We start from the raw sequence: 23,299 nt of genomic DNA, 5'->3' as shown, positions 1-23,299 counted from the left end.
ACTGGTCTGAGCTGTAACTTCATAGTTACAGAGCTTTGTTGGCAAAACATGCATATGTAAATATGCATATGTAGTCTGCCAGGACACGTGCACTCTGCAATGCGCACATTCTGCTATGGATGCCATACAAACGAAATATAAGTGGTGCAAACATAATACTGTTTCACATTTACATCGTAGTTGTGGCGGTCACTATAAGTTCACTACGTAGTACATCAAAGGGCAAACAAAGGTAAGATTTTGATGGTAATGGTAGCAGAAGGGTCGCGATCATACAGTTTTATTGTTAATGGTCGTCGTTCAGTGTTTTAGATCACCATTGAGTTAAAGCGGGAGGGTCGTCACCTGCGCAGGCGCGGGAATTGAGTCCCAAACGACGATAACAACACACGCTAAAAACGCCAAGGCTCGTGGGTAGACGCTTGTCTGTAAACAATGACACGCAATGGCTATCTGACGCATGCGCAGGTGACGACTCCCCCGCTTTGAAAAAGCTCTACTAGTATTCACATCAATTATCTCCATGCATCAATAGATAAAACCCTGCTTTGTGTCGAAAACTGTTACGTAACTTACGATTCAACAATGGGCCTAATAAGGTGATTTTGTTGTTTTCACTCATTCCATGGAGGTAAAAGAGTCCATGGACATTGGCTATCACGAGGTCACGTGAAAGTTGTAATCAATGCGCATGCTCGTGACAGCGCCCGAGTAATCCCATAACCATTAAAACAGTATTATACGCGTACTGTCTATCTTTAACTATGGAGCCTGCTGCAGAAGAAAACCATTCACATTTTCTTACAAACGCGCTACTCTGTACCGTTGCATCACTGATAGTCTACCTGTTGTACTTGAGTTGGAGCCGTCCTAACAAGTTTCCACCGGGACCGTATGGTTGGCCATTGGTTGGTTCGCTGCCTTCGTTGTCACGGGACAAACCATATAAAGTCCTCACGAAATTGTCGAAACAGTATGATGATGTATTTAGTATCAAAATTGGCCAACGATTAGCAGTGGTGTTGAACGGCCAGAACGCACTCAGAGAGGCACTGGTGAGGAAAGCAGACTACTTCAGTGGACGTCCTACCTTTACTCCTGGTGCGATCGTAAGTGAAGGAAAAGGTAAATGACTGCATTTCATTTCAATTTCTTTGACTGTTACACAAATCTCCACCCTATTTTGTAAACTATAGTTCTAATGAATATTTTAGTGTTGTAGTGATTACTGTAGCTGACCTTCAGTTGCAGACAACTTTCAATGCACCCCCCCCCATTTCGATTATATAATGAACATAGAACAAAGGCGACCATAATGTCGCTACGGGCAACACCTCTGACGAGAGGTCCAGTAAACGCGCACATTTCATTGTTAGGCGATCGAAATTTGCAATTTTCAACTATGGGTGTCATACTACTAATCGTATGCCAATTGTTGACGATTACTTCAGTCGCAGCTTGTTTGATTCATGTTTGATTGTAGACTAAAGAAGCCCCTCCCACAACCACAACGACGACAATAGCTAAATTAGCTAAAACATGGTTAAAACAACATGCTAGCTAAAATTATTTGTGTTGCAGTACTAGTATCATGGAGGTGGAGGTAAAAGACTTTTACCTCCATGCTAGTATACTGAAGAAATCTGAAAAAGCCCAAAAGACTGTATTTTTGTGTTGATTTTGTTTATGTTTGGTCATAATGAAACATACTTGGAGCTTATACTCAAACAAACCATGGCTTAGTCTACGTACATTTTTACCTGTAAATGCCCATGAATATATTCCCTATTTATAGTCATGTCATGCTCGTTTTACCTTAAATTTTGTTTCTATTAAAAAAAAGAAAGCTGTTATTTAGGTTAAAGTGGCCTGACAACCGTCAATCTGATTAAAACAAGGTTCTAGTTTGGATTTTTTTTTTTTTTTTTTAATTTCTTATTTATTTGCTAACAGTTTCTTAAAAGTTTTGGTAATCGCGAAAGACACCAAGTATCTGATCCAATGTCCATAGAAATAACGTTCAAATTCATTTGATCACTGCTATCTTATATTGGCCGACGGAGTGCACACGGGAGTAAACAATTACAATGTACAAGAAAAAAGATCAAAAATTAGCTATGAAAATACCAGGAAAATGATTGTTAGATTCTCCACTCTGAGATTCTACAACATTTTACAATTCTTATCTTAACACTGATTTTTTTTATTTATAACAAATATGTACACTTCCTGCTGCATCTTCGCCAGTCAAGGTTGTTTCTTCAGCCATCGCTACACTGGTATTGAGGCTCCAACTTCACATCAAACACGTAACTTAACAAATAAAATAAGTAAATCATAAGAATTAGAAAACTGCAAACATCATACTATATGTTCCACAAAACAATGCAACAATCAAATCCCAAACTGATTTAATTCACGGGAGCACGTTGTCTACGCTGAACAATGAAGCTAAAATGGTAGGTCCCGGAAAGTACCGGTAGGCACCGGGCGGTGTTTAGTGGGACTGGTCCGGTTTAACTATGATTAACAGTAACCAGGAAGGTATACATGTTAGTTATATGGTTATAAAACAATAACAATGCAAATTCAGAAAATGCAGATTACAGAATAACAGAAAGTACTATTTTGTGCGGAATAATATGTCTGAATGTGCTCATTTTATTGTCATGTCGGAAAATGGTATATCGAAATAGTTATGAATATATTAGTAAATTTTCCAATCTAGAGCTAAGCTTTCGCACACACTTCGTTAGCCCGAGCTAAGGGTTTATACCGCGTCAGATTTATTTCCTATACTGTTTCTGAGTCCGTACTAAGTGTTCACATACGTTTTCTTAGCCCGTGCTAAGTAGCTGTGCGCGAACGCAGCTTATGTTTAACAATAATCGGTAAAACTGCAATGTGTTTCCACAGGAATAATAAATGCACAACACGACGAGAATGGTAGACATCTACGTCGATTCACTCTGAAGACTTTGAAGCACTTCGGAATGGGAAAATCGGTTCTGGAAGGAAGTATATTAAAAGAAGTTCGTCACATGACGGATGCGATCAACATACACAGTGGAATGCCAATAGATCTATCCATCCATCTTTCAAATGCAACGTATAATATCATCTGTTCTATGGTGTTTGGAAAAAGATATCGATACAATGATCAACGTTTCCAAAGACTTTTAACGATGGTGGCTGACTTTTTTAAACTGTCCGGTATAGCCGCAATGACCAAGTATCTGCCAATACTGCGACTTATTCCATGGAATAATATCCTGGAAAAAATTCACTGGAGAACGAATGAAATCAAGCAGTGGATTCAGCCTGATATTGATGAACACATCGAACACTTTGATTTGAGCTCTGAACCGAAAGATTTTGTAGATGTTTATTTAGCTGAGATGACGCGCGACGAATTGAAGGAACAGCCAACATCAATGAACAGCACAAACCTTGTCCGGACCATTATTGATCTATTCCTGGCGGGCACTGAAACCACGGCAACGACACTGCGATGGGCGATATTATACTTAGTATTGCATCCCGATATACAAAAGAAAGTACGCGATGAAATAATAGATGAAGTAGGACAAGACCGTGATGTATCAATGGCCGATAAACACAAGCTACCTTACACGGAGGCAGTTATACTTGAAGTCAATCGTATCAGTTGTATTGCGCCCTTGGCAGTGTTTCACACAACAACTGATGACGTCACAGTTGGTGGTTATTTAATTCCCAAACATACAATGGTTATCCCTAATTTATGGTCGGCTCACATGGATCCTGAAGTATGGGTTGAACCTGATGCGTTTATGCCTGAACGATTTCTTCACAATGGAAAAGTCGTGAATTCAGATAAAATCGTTTCATTTAGTCTCGGTGAGTACTTAATTATTGAATTATAGTGACGTCATTATCGCAATTATTCATAATTTAATTTGACATTTTTCGTCTCATGGATCGATTGTTCCCAGTGTCATAAGATCTACCAGTTCTAGGGATTGTGGGTGCACAACTGAATTTTTACATCATTCCAAAGATACTACTAGTATACTTACCGTATATGAAATGAGGTCCAATTCCCGGCGTTGTACATGTAATCATGCTGTTTAAACAACTAATCTTTGTCTTTATTTCTCACTAGTAATAAAAATAAACTAAAAAATAGTCTACTAGTAATTAACAATCATGCCTATTAAAATACATGTACTACAGTTTTTGATAAATTTTCTTTTATTTTGGAGACTGCATGTGTGTAAAAGGATGTGAGCAAATATTGAGAACGTAACTGTCACGATCTCAAATATGTTACTACAAATTACCTGATTTTAACACAGTGTAGCCTGACGAGGTCGCGTGCGTTGCGCCCTACCGCGGTGCTCCAATGATGCCGTTCGGCCGGAGAGCGCCTACATGTCAGGCTAAACCAATCTCTGTAGTCTGTGGCTAAACTTAATGTTGCGTATCCGTTTCTAACCTATTCATCGGAATTACCCACTATTAAATTAAATTTGTCCGTTTTTTTTCCAGGTCGTCGTGCTTGCGTTGGCAGACAACTTGCCGAAATGGAATTGTTTCTGATTTTGACAACACTGTTACAACACCATGAGTTTAGTATTCCCGAAGGCATGGAACCGCCAACCACGGAAAGGATAGTGGGAATAACAGTTTTTCCAAAACCGTACGAGGTGTGCGTCGTAAAACACTGATATCTTGGCTAGATAAATATGAAATAGATGTCATCAACATTTCTGATTTTTTTTATTGTCATTTGAATAGTGCGCAAAATGTGTGAGCTATGTACCAATGTAATGCATGAGTTGATCCTCGGACGTGTAATACTTACCGTGTTCACATCTATTTTCGTGTCCCTTTACGCCCCTTGAAGGAGTGTATAAGCACCGGCATTACGTAATAGTTACGTCGGCGCATGGAGCTAAAAATGAAAGATCCATGGTCGGCGTAAAAACAGATGAGAACATGTTACGCCGGCGTAAATGGTTTTAAATATGACGATCTTGTAAATACATTGGCGTCCTAAACTGAATGTGGAAGACACGGCCAACTAATTTTAAGTTCGTTTTATTCTAAATTAGGTTGGCTGGCAATGTGTTTCATGGTTACTATATTGACTTGTATACATTGTTGAACTCGAAATATGCCGGTGGCTCCAACCTCGGAACTATAAAACACGAAATTTGTAGTTCCGTGTTCCAACTCTGGCATAGGGATAAAAGAAAATTAATCCCATGTTTCAACAAATTTATATGAATGTATGTTTTTATGGCATTTTACTGCGCGAATGAAAAAGTACACAGAAGACATGAATATACGGTCAGTCAAAACACTGCCCTCTACGAGTCAGTGTCATTGTATGCCTTATCCAGTGGCTGCCATATTTACGTCTCTTGTAAGAATTGCTGGTATGAACGCAAGATCGTGAGTTCCGTATCTTTGTATTTTAAACTACTGAGCGCAAATTACGTTGGCGTCTCTACAGGCAATGCATCAGACGAGAGATCAAGCAAACCTGCATATTTCACTGTTACACGAGACGAAAACCCACCTATTTTCGACAAATTACGAATATCATGGTACTGATTTATAAAGATTACCTGGAGATTAGTGAAGACATTTTTGAAAACCTAGTTAGATTCGAGGGCCGGAAAAGTAAAATTCCCATGTGAATAAACTCACCGTTACACAGGATGTTGAAATGAATTGTGTCAATTTTTAATAAAGAATTTAAAAAAAAAAGTTAAAAATTTGTCTAATTCTTTCAAATTTCGTCTGTTATGTTGTAAGTCATATTTATCGGATCGGCTTACGACTTTATGCAAATGTTCACACATCGTGAATGGTCTATGTAACCACAGACCCTGGGGTTTATGATGTAACAAACGAAATTTTGTGGCCAAACACGTGTGTAATCAAGAATTAAAATTTGCGGTAAAGCCGAGAGTTGTAAATATATAACGTGAACACTAATAAAGCATTTCTGCATTCCGGATTTCGGTCGTGTATGAATGGATTTGAGCCCCGGATGTACGTCAGTAGTTTAAGTTACATTATAGGTACGACCATGAGGGCGCTGTTCATAGTTGGAAGTGATGATGAACAGCGCCCTCATGGTCGTCCCCATAATGTATCTGAGGTGGGAGCATATATTAGCATAAATGATGACGTCACAATAGGATTTCGTGCATAAATTAGCATAAATGAGGACCATGGCCGTAAAGGGGTTCATTTGAATGAGGATGACGTCACAATGGGATATTGTGAATATGCATAGATGAGCATAAATAATGACGTCACAATGGGAATTCGTGCATAAATTAGCATAAATGAGGATATGGCCGTAAAGGGGTTCATTTGAATGAGGATGACGTCACAATGGGATATTGTGAATACATTTGCATACATAAAATTGATGTGAATACGAGGTCGTGTCGAGGTCATCGTGAATACATTTGCATAAATTACCATCATTTTTTTAATTATTTTTTAATTATTTTTAATTATTTTTAATTATTTTTTAATTGGACAGGCGTGGACGAAAGATTTTTCAGAATGTTTCGTAGAGGGCGCTCACACACACGCACACACACACACACACTAATAAATACACATCATTTTGAAAACTAACAGAGTTTATTACACAAAGAAGGGAAATCTACTAATGAGTAAATAATCAAAAAGAATGGATTAAAAACTGAGTAATTGAAATTGAGTATATAGAAAGTATACATTTTGTTTTTGTTTTGTTTTTGTTTTTTGTTTTTTTTGTTTAAGTAAATAATCAAAAAGAATGGATTAAAAACTGAGTAATTGAAATTGAGTATATAGAAAGTATACATTTTGTTTTTGTTTTGTTTTTGTTTTTTGTTTTTTTTGTTTAAGTAAATAATCAAAAAGAATGGATTAAAAACTGAGTAATTGAAATTGAGTATATAGAAAGTATACATTTTGTTTTTGTTTTTTTTTGTTTAAGTAAATAATCAAAAAGAATGGATTAAAAACTGAGTAATTGAAATTGAGTATATAGAAAGTATACAATTTGTTTTTGTTTTGTTTTGTTTCTTGTTTGAGTAAATAAACAAAAAGAATGGATTAAAAACAGTAATATAAGAAATATTCGATTATAATAAAAACAAGAGAAAAACGAAAAACATCGAAAAGTCAATACACACTTTTTTCTAATCAGAATCGCTCATCTGTGATAAAAAGAAAAAAAATAATATGAAATCGATATATATATATACATGTGAAATTTCAAAAGCATAAGTCATCTAGTAAAACTGCGTGGGAAAAAATATTTGTCATAAATAGGGAGGTTGAGTCCGGTCACGTTTTCGATATATCTGTTCACATAAAGGTCATTCAAATGTCTATCACGCGTAAAAGAGTCGGCTACGGAGTTCACAGGTTTCCCCTCGTCATCTGCGCAACAAATAGGGTTAGGGATCAGTAGAAAACTCACCGAGTGTCTTTCACTGTACTACGGAGAATGATTGACATTCTTATTATTCTATATATGTTGTTGTATAATGTCAAGGAGTTGGGAATCCATTTCACGAGTTGATAGCGTAATTTCACAGGAATCTAAACACAGTTCAGGGTTAGATTTATACCTTTGAAACAGAATACGTGTATAACGCTTGGAAAATTTTCCAACCAAATCTGGGTAAATGCGTTGAAATGCGTCATAACACATGGAAATTTTACCAATATCAATCTCAGATAAAGCTTGGTCAATAAAAAACCGGATTTCATCGATCCGGCTATTTTTATCGACGAATCCATAGGATAGACACCAATGTTGACGTTGTGACGGGTGGTCTATTTCACATCCGAGACAATTAGTTTGGATGATGCTACGTACGTGTCTACAAATGAATTCAGCGATGAGTTTTTTGGAAACAAGTTTATCCAGTGGTTTCCTCAGACTGCTGGCTGTGAAAAAAACAAAACAAAAAACAAACTGTAAATGACTATTTCTCTGATTTACCATTTCAGGCATATTCAGTGGGTTTTAAATTCACGGTTTTATCGTTTTAATACATAAAATGTTCTATGCATTAGAAGTCGGGAAATGAGCAACGAATATTTGGATTTTTAAATGAAAACTAACATACCTGATAGCCCGGTTGATTTGCGGGATAATATCATTCAATATTCTGAACTGGTTCGCCCGTAAGGATACACCACGTTTTGTTGGGTGACCATTATAGTGCTCGCGAATGTGAACATTAGTTTGTCCGCGAAAAGTATTCACTGTGACAAACAATTGCTTGACTGGGCAAAGCAAATATGTAAAAATGTCTGTCTCACCTCTCGGTGGAGCTGGTGACGGACGCATTGTGCCACTTATAGCTAGTGCATTCGTGACTTTGCGTCGTTTAATACGGCGAGTTGAATTTTCAGAAACATCGGGCTGTGTTGTAACTGGAGTGGACATTCCAGGAGTGGACATTCCTGCATTCGTGACTTTGCGTCGATTAATACGGCGAGTTGAATTTTCAGAAACATCGGGCTGTGCTGTAACTGGAGTGGACATTCCAGGAGTGGACATTCCAGCAGTCGCGTCCTGTAGGAGACTGCCTGAGAATTCATTGAGGTAGGTGCTGAGCTGGTTCGAAGCCATGTTGCGAGTACGCTCGTCAGTGATAAAATGATTCGCAATACTATCGTCGCGTGTTAAAAAAATTCCCTTTCTGTTACCCCGGATGTTTACATCATGTCAGCATTTTTCCCAACCAAGTCAAATATATTTATAGATTCATCACACACTCACACACATGTTTATGGTAAAATAAACAGGTTTCTTCCGTTCAAAACAATTCATGAATCCAGGGGGGAAATCAAAGTCGAGTTCGCTATAGTGTTGAGCGATGAATGTCAGACCTATGTCGTCATAATCCATTTTTATCACACAAACCACGGTTACTAGTTTGTAACTGTGCACAAACTGACCACACAGACACAAAGATGTTTATAGTAAAATAAACAAATTCACATCTGTTCCTGAATCCAGGGGGTGGGGGTTTATGAATGTCTGTTATCTAGGGCATTTCAGGGTGTCAGATCTGATATCAAAACACAAATCGTTGGAGTGTATTATCCCAGTGACTTCATAGCTTAGCCAGTATTTTTAATCGAGCCACACTCGTTACACGGAATGAAATGGCGTCCACAGATAATATAAGGTAGGGAATTCATTGTTTACTTTTTGTTTTCATGTTGTAAACACTACCTAATAATTCGGGATATGTGAAAAACTGTCAGTTGAAACCAGGGGAAAGCTTCTACCATGAGTCTTTACGTCTTTAAAGAATACTTATCTTTTTATGCTATGAGAGACATTGTTATAAATTGGCACAGAAAATAGAAAGTCTGAGTAGGTAGAAAATGTATAATTAATGAAGACTTGTTTACTAAAAACGAAAACTACAATATTTTCAAATGATGTCATACCGCGGTCATTCGCAAAGAATGCCTTGACACAGCGAATCAAGACTTGCTTGGACTCATTCATCGAGCATACCCCTCAGCTTTAAAACAATGATTATGTGCGGTATTTTCCCAATTAGTTAGGGTGTCTTTTCACTAGACTTGACCTTTTATTTTGTCATGAAGGTCAACATAATGTATAGCGTTACCCGCCAACATGTTTGAACATACCGGTAGCAACGTTATTTTCCAACCTTAGCTCGTTCAAAATCTTTTGTTTTTAATCGGAGCATGAATGCACGCCCTCTATATCTGAGTAAGTTTTTTTTTTTTGAACTGACCACAAAGTTGTAGCTGATTCAAAACTCTTGTCATTTTCAGACAAACAGAAGAAAGCGACAATTCAGATGAAGGGTGATTTATTTATTTATTTATTTATTTATTTATTTATTTATTTATTTATTTATTTATTTATTTATTTCAAATTTTACCTGAGGAAAAAATAAAACAGGATAAAACATGTTTTTTAACTTTTTGAATTTACAGGGAAAGCAATTCACAGCTTAAAACTTTGTCAGACCTAGAACATGAATATGGTTTTATAAGCAGGTGTGTATTCGATATTATATAAATAACTCGTTCGATATGCGTGTGAAGATTTAGTAAACAATATGAATAATAACAATAATATAACTCTTATTTTTTCAGTGAAGACGACGCATCTGAGAAATCACCTACGAAAGATAGTGTTTCGTAAGTTATTTATTTATTTATTTATTTGTTTGTTTGTTTGTTTGTTTGTTTGTTTGTTTGTTTGTTTGTTTATTTATTTATTTATTTATTTATTTATTTATTTATTTATACATAGTTCATGGTCTCCAGCCAGCAGTATAGATACTCCAGATTTCAATCAGAAGTTGAAATGTCTTATTAAATCTGGTTCCTGCTCACATGTAACGTAAGTATACAAAAAACAAAAACAAAAAAAAACAAAAAACATGTGAGGTAAGTTGAAATTTGTTTTTTCGTCTTTAATCTTTGTTGTTGTTGTTGTTGTTGTTTTTATAGTTCTACAAGTACTGGATTTGCAACACCCAAGTCCGCTAAGAAAAATTTGTACTCTATATATGGAGAAACGAACACGCCTTCCCACCCTCCGAGTCCAATAGGGCCTGTTAACCATCCATCTACCTCGGGATATCAACGTGGGGGTCGTAAAGACTATGTAAGGTATGTTTATTTATTTATTTGTTTATTTATTTATTTGTTTATTTATATATTTGTTTGTTTGTTTGTTTATTTGATTATTTATTCATATATTTGTGTATTTATTTATTTAATTTGAAATTTTATTACAGTGATACTGACACAGATGATAGTGACGAGAATATCACCGACAAGATTAATTTCAATCTTGTCAGTAAGAGAAAACGTTTTGTCAAAAAGTTTAAGGTGAGTGGAACGGACTGGGTTGTAAAAGTTTCGCATCCAAATGCCAATACGTTTGATGAAGTGCATAGCGTATTACACGCTACTTTTCATCAACTGCTCGAGCTGGTCACCTCTGACCTTGACGGACGTGACCAAATTCGCATTTCCATAAACGTACCCAACTTGAACAACGAAATTTGGTTACCATTTATACCGGTTGAGGACATGAATGTTGACAAGGTGATGTCAAAAGTGGAGAGGATTCTACAATCTTACCAAGATATATCCCTTGAGGAAAACATCACCATCAGGACAGTATCTGTTGAAATGCCTCTTGGTGCCGGCAAAACACGTGGGAGGAAGCGACAGTTTGATACAAAGATCGCAGACAGGTTGAGAAAATCCAAATCTGTCATTGAAATCGTTTCCGATGACCAGATGTGTTGCGCCAGAGCGATCGTGGTCGCCATGGCACATACCACAAAAGAGGAAAATCCACCATCGGTGTGGAATTCTATAAAGAGGAAAAAAACGGCAAACTACTCTATGCAAACCGTCCGAGCTAGAGAACTTTTACGGAAGGCCAGAGTCGAACAGGGACCATGTGGCATCGAGGAGATTAAAAAATTCCAGAGCGTGTTACCCGATTTCAGAATACATGTATTGTCGCACGATCATTTTGACTCCATCATCTTTGTGGGCGATGCCGCAGAAGATTCCAAAGACATATATCTGTTTCTGAAAGATAAACACTACAACGTCATCACAAAAATGACTGGTTTTCTGGGAAAGGGCTACTATTGCACTAGGTGTGACAAGTCTTATTCCAACCGTTACGATCACGTGTGTCCGACGGGATGTTTGAGTTGTGGAAATCAACTGGACTGCGTGATTACACGATGGCAAAAATGCGGAAATTGTCACAGATTTTTCAAGAACGAAGAATGTTTCGAAAGGCATCAAAAGTCAGTTAATGGGAAAAAAACTCTTTGCCAGTCAGTTCAACGTTGCGAAAAATGTCACAAACTCCTCAAATATCGTGAAGGGTCTCACAAATGTAACGAAGTTTACTGCAAAACCTGCAAGTCTTTTCAGACATACGACCACCTGTGTTACATTCAACCACTCACCGATAGAAAAAAGAACCAAGAATCTGACGATTCGATGGAAGAATTTGAGGAGGATAACTCTGACAGCCATGGTAACTACGTCTTTTACGATTTTGAATGCACGACCGACGAACATTGCACTCATATTCCAGATCTGTGCGTAGCGCGAATTCCACCGAATACGGAGAAAGTGTTCAATGGTTCACGTACCTTGGAAGATTTCTGCGAGTGGGCATTAGAAAAAGAGCATAATGGGATGATTTTCATCGCGCATAATTCAAAGGGGTATGATGGAATTATGATTCTGAAATACTGTCACGATCACAAGATACTACCCGAAGTCATCATGAATGGTTCGAAAGTCATGCAACTATACATCCGTCGTGCAGATATCAAATTCATTGATAGCTTGAATTTCCTGCCCATGGCTCTATCTAAACTTCCTAAGACCTTCGGCATAGACGAGTTACACAAGGGTTTTTTTCCTCACCTGTTTCCGAGATCCACTGGAGACAATTAGAGAGGACCGATACCCGGGGCTCGTTATTTTGACCCAGATGGTATGAAGGAGGTGGCTAGAAAGACATTCTACACATGGTACAATGGAGAAGTAGAAAAGAATTCCGTTTATGATTTACGTAAAGAACTGCTCAAGTACTGTCGGAGCGACGTGCGCATACTCGAGGAGTGTTGTTTGGCATTTAGATCGATGATGATGGATCTCACCAAAGTTAACCCCTTCAGCCATTGCATCACGATCGCTTCCGTGTGCAACGTCATATTTCGAAAGCATTTCCTGACTCCTGACACAATCGGGGTTGTGCCTGAGAAAGGGTACCTCAGCGCCCAGAATCAATCTGCAGATGCTATAAGATGGATGGAATACGAGGCACACGTCAATAACACGCATATTCAACATGTTCGTAATTCCAGAAGGGAGATGAAAATTGGACCTTATTACGTAGACGGATATGATGCTTCTACCGAAACCTTGTATGAGTACTACGGTTGTTACTTCCACGGTTGTCCAAAGTGTTTTCCCAGAAGGAATGAGACGAATCGCAAGAATGAACTCAGTATGACATCCCTCTACGAAAGACTACTGGCGAGGGAAGAGTGGTTGAAATCGAAAGGATACTCGCTAGTCACCATGTGGGAATGCGATTTCAAAAACCTGATGAAGAACAATCACAAAGTCGAGAGGTTTGTCGGAAGCTTAGATATCTCAAATCCTATCAGAGGTAGGGAGGCTTTTCTCGGGGGTCGTACCAACGCCCTGAGTCTGTATTACGAGGTCAAGGAAGGCGAAAAGATAGAATATGTTGATTTTTGCAGCCTCTACCCGTACATCAATAAGACCTCGCGATATCCAGTTGGCCACCCGACAGTCGTAACTAAAGACTTTATCGCCAAACCCACAGACTATTTCGGTATTATCAAGTGCGACGTTTTACCTCCGAGGAGATTGTATATACCAGTTCTACCTTTCAGGGTGAACAACAAACTGATGTTCCCACTCTGTTCCAAATGCGCGGAAACCATGAATCAAGACGAATGTCACCATGGTGTCAATGAACGTCAGCTGACGGGTGTTTGGTGCACTCCAGAATTGGAAAAGGCTGAAGAAGTAGGATATCGCATCACCAAGGTATACGAAGTTTGGCATTATGATGAGTCGGCAACATACAACCCTGAAACTGGAGAAGGAGGGCTGTTCACCGATTACATCAACATGTTTCTGAAAATTAAACAAGAGTCTTCCGGTTTTCCAGAGTGGTGTCGCACCGAGGAAGACCGAACCATGTACATCCAAAGGTACCGCGAAAGAGAAGGTATCGTCTTGGACAGAAGCAAGATAACCACCAATCCAGGTCTCAGAGCTCTCGCCAAGCTAAATCTCAACTCGTTCTGGGGAAAGCTGGGACAGAGATCAAACTTTGGACAGAGCACGTATGTAGAAACGCCCGCCAAACTGTTGGAAATGTTGATGGATAATACAAAGGACGTCACAGATCTTTCTTTTGTCTCTGACGAAATGGTTCTTGTCCAGCACTGCGATAAAGAAGACAACATTACCGAAGCACCCAATACGAACGTTGTACTGGCTGCCATGACGACAAGCTATGCCCGACTTAAACTCTACAGTGTTCTGGAGAAATTAGGTAGTAGAGTCTTGTACTTTGACACAGATTCCATCATTTACATCCAACGAGCTGGAGAATGGGATCCACCGACAGGTGATTATCTCGGAGATTTGACGAGAGAAATAACTCCGATGGATAATTACATCACACATTTCGTATCGGGAGGACCGAAGAATTACGCGTACCGACTACACAAACCGGACAAAAGTGGGAACCAAACGGTGTGTAAAGTGAGAGGGTTCACCCTCAATTACAGAAATCAACTGGAAATTAATTTTGACTCCATGAATCGACTTGTTCGGAGAACAAGCGGTCCTCTACACGTCAAAGACCCTCGAAAAATAACACGCAAGGGAGATAGAATATTCAATAGAGAAGAAGTTAAAACGTACAGTTTAGTGTATGACAAACGGGTGATACAAGATGATTACTGTACCCTCCCATACGGCTTCTAAAAACAAAAAATATATAAATAGAAGCTAGATCGTCGGTTACCCATCATTCATCCATTTGAACCTTGAACAATCACATTGGCATGGGGTCTACCAAATCGGACTTGGTTCTATCACTCGTCTATTCTGGCTTATGTACACTACCTTATTTTGTTTTAAACTGGATGTTGAAAAAGTACATTGAAGAACGTAAAAGGAGACGCAATAACCAGCGAGGTCCTATGATATCGTCATGGATGCAAGTTTGAAACACCCATTTACCTCTCTCGTGTGCGGTCCCACGCAGTCTGGGAAGACGTTTTTAGTCAAACAGATATTAGAACAATGTGACAGCGTCATATCTCCACCACCAGATGTTATCTATTGGTGCTACGGCGAGTTTCAGCCAGCCTACTTGGAAATGATGAAGACAGTGCCTCAAATTCGCTTTATCGAAGGGATACCTCCAGATATTGGTAGAATAATCGACCCGGCTAAAAGAAACTTGTTGGTGATAGATGATCTGATGACAGAATCGGGTAACGATAAACAAATCGCCCAGTTCTTCACGAAGGGATCTCACCATCGAAATTTATCCGTGATACTGATTTTGCAAAATCTCTTTCATCAGGGCAGACAATCGAGAACCATCAGTCTCAACACGCACTACATTTTCCTGTTTAAAAATCCAAGGGACGCATCACAAGTCAACGTTCTGGCAAAGCAAATGTACCCCGGAAACATTAAGTTTCTTCAGGAGGCATTCACCGATGCCACCCAAGAACCTCACGGTTACCTCCTCGTGGATCTGATGCCAGACACCCCTGAGGAAATACGCATTCGAACGAACATACTTTCATCTCAAGTACCGATAGTGTATGTGAGAAAGGTATAAAAAAAAAGACAGTCTTTCATCGTCAGTCATTTCACCATGTCATCCCGCATGCGAAAGAACGCTGATTTTCTCTCTGTATTGCACAAGGCCAACTCGAAACAACAAAAGGGGATAATTGATGGAGCCTCTAGTGACTTGATACAGTGTCTGTGTGAATGCTCGCTCAATGTGTTGAAAGGGAACGTCCAGCTATCACCTAGTCAGAAAAGAAAATTGGCGTTGTACGTGAAACATCTCCGAGCACTGTCCAATAAGAAAACTCCAGTCAAGAAAAAGAAAAAAATTCTGGTTCAGAAAGGAGGTTTCCTGGCCGCCTTGATTGCTCCCTTAATTTCGAGCATACTCCCTCCCCTACTAGGTCTTAAATAGATGGAATCCGTGAAGAAGATGGCTTTAGTCCCTGCTGAGCTATTATCTACCATCCAAAGCCAGAATGCTCAAATGACGAGACCTGTGGTGAAATCATTGACTTCGCTGGATAGAGACATGAACGACATAACGCAAATGGAAGAGTTGCCTGAAGATGAAAAAGTCAAACTGTACCAACAGGTTCTACGCAAGTACTTGTTGTTGCGGGAGAAGAAAAACGAACCGATTCCAATCTCCGTTACGCAGCAATTACCCAACACTGATGCTGTAGCCGATCAGGAATCTCAACCCAACAAAGATGGTGTGCCAGATCAAATTACATCCGAAGTCTTACAAAGTGTTCCCAAGAGCATGCAGAGAAAAGCGAAGCTTCTACTACAGAAGGTTAAACAGAACCAACGGGTCGACTGGGGTGAAAATGGTGAATTAATCATTGATGGACAATCCGTACCAGGCACGCACATCATCGATTTAGTCAATGATTTCTTGCGTAAAAGGAAGAATTTCACCCCCACAGGTTGGAGAGAATTTGCCGAAGTTATGAAAATGTCAAATGTACCTCAAGACCTTGTTGGCAATACAGATCGGTGGTCTTACATGCATACCAACACACTCAAGGGGAGAGTTCCGAAGAGACGTGGACCCCATGTGGTTTCCACTCCCATTCATCCTCGACACACGTGGGTGACGTATTAAATAGAACCTCGTCGCAACCGCTAGATCTCACTTTGGTTCAGTCGGTCGTGATGGATCCACGCTGTCCTGCTTTGCTTTCGTTTATCGAACGTATCCACTGCCTCTGCGCGTGTGAAATAACCACACCCGTAAACAATGACGAAGAAGATGGACACCGTCCTAGACGAACTGTTTTACGATGTCCAAAGTCCTGGAAGTTACGGGGGTTTGAATTCCCTTTATGCTGCCGTAAAAAAAACAAAGAGAGGAAAAAAGATAACCAAGTCGGACGTGAAGAAGTGGTTGAGTAAACAGGATACATATACTCTGCACAAACCTTCTAGACGGTCCTTTAAAAGAAGGAGGGTGGTGGTTTTCCAAGTGGACGAGCAGTGGGAGGCTGATCTATGCGATCTCTCCTCGATATCCAGATACAACAGTGGATACAAGTTCTTATTGACGTGTATCGATGTTTTTTTCAAAATATGCTTTCGTCGTACCTCTGAAAGACAAGAGAGGGGCGAGTTTGGTCGAGGCATTTCGGAAAATACTCGGGAAGGGGCGTCGCCCTGACGTTTTGCACACGGACAGAGGAACTGAATTCACCAACAGACTTTTTCAGAACTACCTCAAGAGCGAAGACATTAAGTTCTTTACTACAGGCAATGAGACTAAAGCCAGCATTGTGGAGAGATACAACAGAACCATCAAGGGAAAAATGTTCAGATATTTCACGAAGAACAACACGTTGACTTATCTACCTGTATTAGACGACATGGTACGTTCTTACAACAATACCCATCACAGAAGTATAAATACCAAACCCTCACTCGTTACCTACGCGAACCAGAAAAAGGTCAGAGACATATTGTACGGTGATCTAAACACAGAGAAAAACGGGTTGAAGAAGAGGAAGATTTATAAACTCGGTGACAGAGTCAGAATCAGTAAAACCAAACACGTTTTCAAAAAAGGTTACTTACCCAATTGGACCGAAGAGGTATTCACGATTGTTGGACGTCTCAACACACAACCACCTGTTTACAAAATTTCAGATTACAACGGCGAAATGTTGGAAGGTACTTTCTACGAAGAAGAACTTCAGAAAATAGTAAAAGACGACGATGCATTGTACATTGTGGAGAATGTGCTGCGCAAGAGAAAACGTAAAGGTCACGTGGAATATTTCGTTAAGTGGCGTGGGTATGATGATTCGTTTAATTCTTGGATCAGGGACTTGCAACGTTTATAAATACCATTCACACACACGATGACCCGATTCATTTCAAAAGATCATCATGTCTGGAAAGGATTTCTTTTTGACGCTCCCTAGTAATGCCTCGCTCGATGTGTTCCCGAACAACACATTGACAAAATACACTGTCAAACTACCGAGAACGCTTTCGCTAGATGGCGATTGGGAAGTAGCATTGGCCGACATCCACTACCCAAATTCGTGGTACAACGTCGTACATGACGAAAATAGGATCTTTTACGATGCCTCACCCAATATGAGAGATCACGGAGAACTGAAATTGAATCCGGGCTACTACAACTCGATCGAAATGATTTTAGATGCGATTCGAGAAAAAGGTCTACCAGATGAAATACTGATGACATATAATTCGAGGTCAAGGAGAGTGACCGTGGCGGTTGAAGAAGGAGCTCGTGTAATCTTGATGGGTGGATTGGCTGAACTGTTAGGATTTCCCTCAAATACAACAATTACAAACGAAAGACGCACTAGTCCCTACCTTGCCGACATTAGAAGTTTGTATTCCCTCTACGTGTATTGCAATATAGTCGAACACCAAATGGTCGGTGACGTTTCCGTACCTCTCTTGAGAATAGTCAATGTTGAAGGAACCCATGGAGATAGCGTCAATCACACTTACAACAAACCATACTTCCTGCCGATTCGAACGTCAACATTTGAGACTGTGGAGATTGATATAAGGTCTGATACAGGGGAGAACGTGCCATTTCAACGCGGACGAGTGATCGTGACGCTGAGTTTTCGCAAAGCTCGTCCTTCGCTAGTGTGAAGAAAAAATGAACAGACATCGACCTTACACTCCTCACGTGGGGGTTTATAGAAATTACTACATGAATCAGATTGGACGAGGATCTGTATTTTCTGGCACGAGACTGCAACGCGGATATGGAATCGGAAGTATGTTTTCTGGATTGGCGAGATCGGCCGCACCTCTGTTAACACAAGGTCTGAAAGCAGTGGCAAAACCAGCGCTCGATGCCGGTTTGGGTATTCTAGGTGATGTTGTACAAGGGAAAAACTTTAAAAAAGCGGCTTCGAGTAGAGCAAAGACTGCGGGTCGTCAAATTACTTCTTCGGTATTGAGCAATTTATTTGGAAGACCCTCTCAAACGGGGCGAGGACGCACCATCAAAAGAAAGAAGACAACAACGAGACGTGTCATTTCTTCCAAGGCTAAGAAGAGGAGAAGATCTCCGGATATATTCGACTGAACATCATGGCTTTTGTACACGAACACTCCTGTGAATGCGCAAAGACGGAACTCGATCTCTTTACTATTCCTCCGACACAGACAAGTATCGAAAAAGGAAGTTACGAAGAGGTAAACCCACTCACGAATATAGCCGATGGTCCGATCGAATTTGTAATACCTTCGGCCGGAAGTGACTACATCGATATTGGTTCTACGCTTTTGCACATCAAGGCTAAAATCACGAATGCAAATGGAAGTAATTTGGCTGCGGACGCCACTGTAGGGCCTGCAAACTTGTGGTTGCATTCCCTCTTCAATCAAATCGACGTGTACCTAAATGGAAAGCAGATTTCGGATGCATCTCCCACCTATTCTTACAGAGCCATGATCGAAACGCTATTGAATTATGGAGGCGATGCCAAATCAACGCAGATTGGTGCTGCGATATTTGAGAAGGACACCGCTGGAAAAATGAATGTTGCAAACCCAAGGGCTGATGATGGTGACGCTAACATGGGACTCAAACGTCGATACGCATATACATCACTCAGTAAGACGGTCGACATGATCGGACGAATACACGGGGACATATTTTTTCAACCAAAGTATTTACTCAATGGGGTGGAAGTTAGACTGAAATTACATCGAAGTAAAAATCAGTTCTGCTTGATCAGTTCAACCGAAAATCCAGCATTCAAAGTAGTCATCACCGATGCTACCCTCCTAGTGAGAAAAGTCAAGTTGAGCCCCAGCGTACAACTGGGACACGTTGAAGCGTTGAAACAGGGTACTGCAAAATACCCCATCGATCGATGCGTTATGAAAATCGCTTCCATCCCCGCTGGTACAATGTCATTAAACAAAGATTTGATCTTCCTCGGTCAGCTGCCCAAAAGGATCATCCTGTGTCTGGTTTCTAATACGTCTTTCAACGGATCCTACGAAACAAATCCATTCAACTTCCAGAATTACGGTATCACATCACTGGTTCTCAATGTTAGAGGCGAGCAAGTTCCCGCAAAGCCATTGAAGACAGACTTCACGGCAGCTGGTGGCAGAAGTTGCATCATGGCTTATTACACTCTATTTACCGGTACAAATAAAATGGGTCAAGACCAAGGCAACGGCATCACTCGAGACGAATATCCCGAAGGGTACACAATCTTCGCATTTGACCTCACTCCCGACGAATCGGCCAGCGATTATCACCTCAATTTGATACAAGAAGGAAAGATTGGTCTTGAGATTCAGTTCAGACAAGCATTGACTGAGACTGTGTCCGTTTTGATTTATGCTGAATACGATAACGTTATCGAGATTGACAGAGACAGAAACGTATTGACTGATTTCTAGCTGCGATGGACACGAATCAACTGAATCGTATTCTGTCGACTAATCCGTACACTAGAAACGTGTTCTTTGGCGTTTATGCTAGAGATCAACTGCCTAAGGCTAAAGTGTTGGAGTATCCCGCAGCGTTCGTATCAAACACCGATGATAGTAGCGGAGGTGGGACACATTGGGTGGCTTTTTATCTGAAGGATCCCTACCGTGGAGAATATTTTGACTCGTATGGTAGTCAACCCTACTACGTGGAATTTAAGAGATTTCTCGATAAAAACGTTTGTACATGGGTCTACAATCATCAAATACTACAAGGTCCGTTCTCTACAGTGTGTGGTCAATACGTCCTGTATTACTTGCTGCGCAGATGTCGAGGGGAACCTATGAAGTCCGTAGCCGACTCTTTTACGCGTGATAGACATTTGAATGACCTTTATGTGAACAGATATATCGAAAACGTGACCGGACTCAACCTCCCTATTTATGACAAATATTTTTTCCCACGCAGTTTTACTAGATGACTTATGCTTTTGAAATTTCACATGTATATATATATATATATATATATATATATATATATATATATATATATATATATATATATATATATATCGATTTCATATTATTTCTCTTTTTTCTTTTTATCACAGATGAGCGATTCTGATTAGAAAAAAGTGTGTATTGACTTTTCGGTGTTACTCGTGTTTTCTTGTTTTTATCATAATCGAATACTTATCCGCATTTGAAAATGTATACTTTCTATATACTCAAAATGTCATTTTTATTCTTATATTACTCAGTTTTTTAATCTATTCTTTTTGTTTATTTACTCAAACAAGAAACAAAACAAAACAAAAACAAAATGTATACTTTCTATATACTCAATTTCAATTACTCAGTTTTTAATCCATTCTTTTTGATTATTTACTTAAACAAAAAAACAAAAAACAAAAACAAAACAAAAACAAAATGTATACTTTCTATATACTCAATTTCAATTACTCAGTTTTTAATCCATTCTTTTTGATTATTTACTCATTAGTAGATTTCCCTTCTTTGTGTAATAAACTCTGTTAGTTTTCAAAATGATGTGTATTTATTAGTGTGTGTGTGTGTGTGTGTGCGTGTGTGTGAGCGCCCTCTACGAAACATTCTGAAAAATCTTTCGTCCACGCCTGTCCAATTAAAAAATAATTAAAAATAATTAAAAAATAATTAAAAAAATGATGGTAATTTATGCAAATGTATTCACGATGACCTCGACACGACCTCGTATTCACATCAATTTTATGTATGCAAATGTATTCACAATATCCCATTGTGACGTCATCCTCATTCAAATGAACCCCTTTACGGCCATGGTCCTCATTTATGCTAATTTATGCACGAAATCCTATTGTGACGTCATCATTTATGCTAATATATGCTCCCACCTCAGATACATTATGGGGACGACCATGAGGGCGCTGTTCATCATCACTTCCAACTATGAACAGCGCCCTCATGGTCGTACCTATAATGTAACTTAAACTACTTACGTCATTATGTTTTTCAGATCGAAATAAAAATGGCCGACTGGTGGCAATTTTTTTAAGACAAATGATGTTTCGGACCCATATCTCTGACATGTCTTGATCAACCACTTTCAAACTTTGCAGATGCATCTTGCATCAATTCGTACATATATAGATGTTTGATATATAACGGTAATAATTTTATTATTCAGATCGGATTTAAAATGGCGGAATGCAAATGCCGTTCTTGTGCCATGTGTATGACTGATCTCAATCAAACTTTACAACTACATGACACAGAAAGAAAACAGAAATAGAAACATCTATTTCCCTTTCTTGGAAGGAAAATACTTTCTTACTTCCCTACTCTAATGTCTGACTCATTTCAGTTTTGTTTACCCTGCAATGTCATTACTTGTTTTATTGAAGGGCAGCTGTCGTCGCGCCACGCATGCGCGAGATATGGGTCTTATATGAACAATGTTTTGTTGTGCGGATCAACGGAAACAAACTGAGACGTCACCAAACTTTAAATATGTCATTTATTCGGTGATTGGAAGGAAAGTTTTAATTAGGTAATTATTATTGTGATTGGAATGTATCGAAGGAGTCACTGGTGGTGATTAGTGCACCACACGCATAGGTCAACACTCGAACCAGTGATTTCCATCAGAAGAGCGCATTGGATTGTTGGCATATACATGTTTATAAAACACAAATGTCCCAGATTTGCGGCGCGACGACCACCGCTCTTTCTAATTTTACTAAAGTTCCACCTCCATGTGTACTAATTTTTACTAATATCTCAGACGTCTGAGCTAATACTCTTGGTACATTAACAAACAGTCAATAAACTCAATTTCATTAAACACGCCCTCTTGTGGGAACAATAAACATATTTGAGTCGTATTGATAAATAATATACTAGTATGTGTGAACAGATTTGAATTGCGATAACCAATCAGTATACCGACTATAATGTCGATTTCATTCGTTTGTTGGCATTGATGAAATGAAGTTGATTGGATGTGATTTTATCAAGTAGAAACTATCTCTGTGTATCGCATGAACACTATGTATTCCTTTAACCGCCTGCATTTTCAAAGCAAACAACGCTAATCTAAAATGAATGAACTGAAAGAAGGCCTTTTAAAAGATGATTGGAACTATAATAGTAGATATGAATTCAGATTCAGAAAAAAATCGCCATGGTATTTTCGTTTCGCATTTATGTGCCCGCTGCGTATAGTTACCCCCAGTCCATGCACGTTAGGTCAATAGTATTCCTACAATGTAGTCATCTACAATTTGGTCAGATCACCCGAAAACATAATATTCATCGATGAACGTAGCTTTGAATGGATTTTGTGTTACAAATTTACGTCATAGAGTAGCTCAGTCGTTAGAGGGCGCGACTTTTAAAGGAAATGATGTATTATATAGAATTTTCAGTGTGTTCTAAAATGTCC

At 39.2% G+C, this 23,299-nt stretch overlaps 4 protein-coding genes across 4 annotated transcripts; all 4 read left to right on the top strand.

The window, feature by feature from the left end:
- The first annotated feature begins 764 nt into the window (after positions 1–764).
- On the top strand, positions 765–4,938 carry LOC100370125 (cytochrome P450 2U1-like). Its single transcript, XM_006821713.3, has 3 exons — positions 765–1,125; positions 2,917–3,879; positions 4,531–4,938. Exons 1-3 carry the CDS (start codon positions 765–767, stop codon positions 4,707–4,709), a joined length of 1,503 nt encoding a protein of 500 aa, XP_006821776.1. The 3' UTR covers positions 4,710–4,938.
- A 7,614-nt stretch (positions 4,939–12,552) lies between these two features.
- LOC146734469 (uncharacterized) lies at positions 12,553–14,589 on the top strand. The gene has a single exon (XM_085507469.1). It carries the CDS (start codon positions 12,553–12,555, stop codon positions 14,587–14,589), a length of 2,037 nt encoding a protein of 678 aa, XP_085363595.1.
- A 2,690-nt stretch (positions 14,590–17,279) lies between these two features.
- Positions 17,280–17,756, top strand: LOC146734468 (uncharacterized). Its single transcript, XM_085507468.1, has one exon. It carries the CDS (start codon positions 17,280–17,282, stop codon positions 17,754–17,756), a length of 477 nt encoding a protein of 158 aa, XP_085363594.1.
- Positions 17,757–18,996: 1,240 nt separating this feature from the next.
- LOC146734467 (uncharacterized protein F54H12.2-like) lies at positions 18,997–20,325 on the top strand. Its single transcript, XM_085507467.1, has one exon. The coding sequence runs from the start codon at positions 18,997–18,999 to the stop codon at positions 20,323–20,325; it is 1,329 nt and encodes a 442-aa protein (XP_085363593.1).
- Positions 20,326–23,299: the final 2,974 nt, after the last annotated feature.

The sequence above is a fragment of the Saccoglossus kowalevskii genome, chromosome 14, assembly GCF_978046115.1.
Source record: "Saccoglossus kowalevskii chromosome 14, keSacKowa6.1, whole genome shotgun sequence".
NCBI classification, from domain to species: Eukaryota; Metazoa; Hemichordata; class Enteropneusta; family Harrimaniidae; genus Saccoglossus; species Saccoglossus kowalevskii.
The sequence above is the reverse complement of the archived record's forward strand: the minus strand, read 5'-3'. Positions and strand labels throughout refer to the sequence as shown.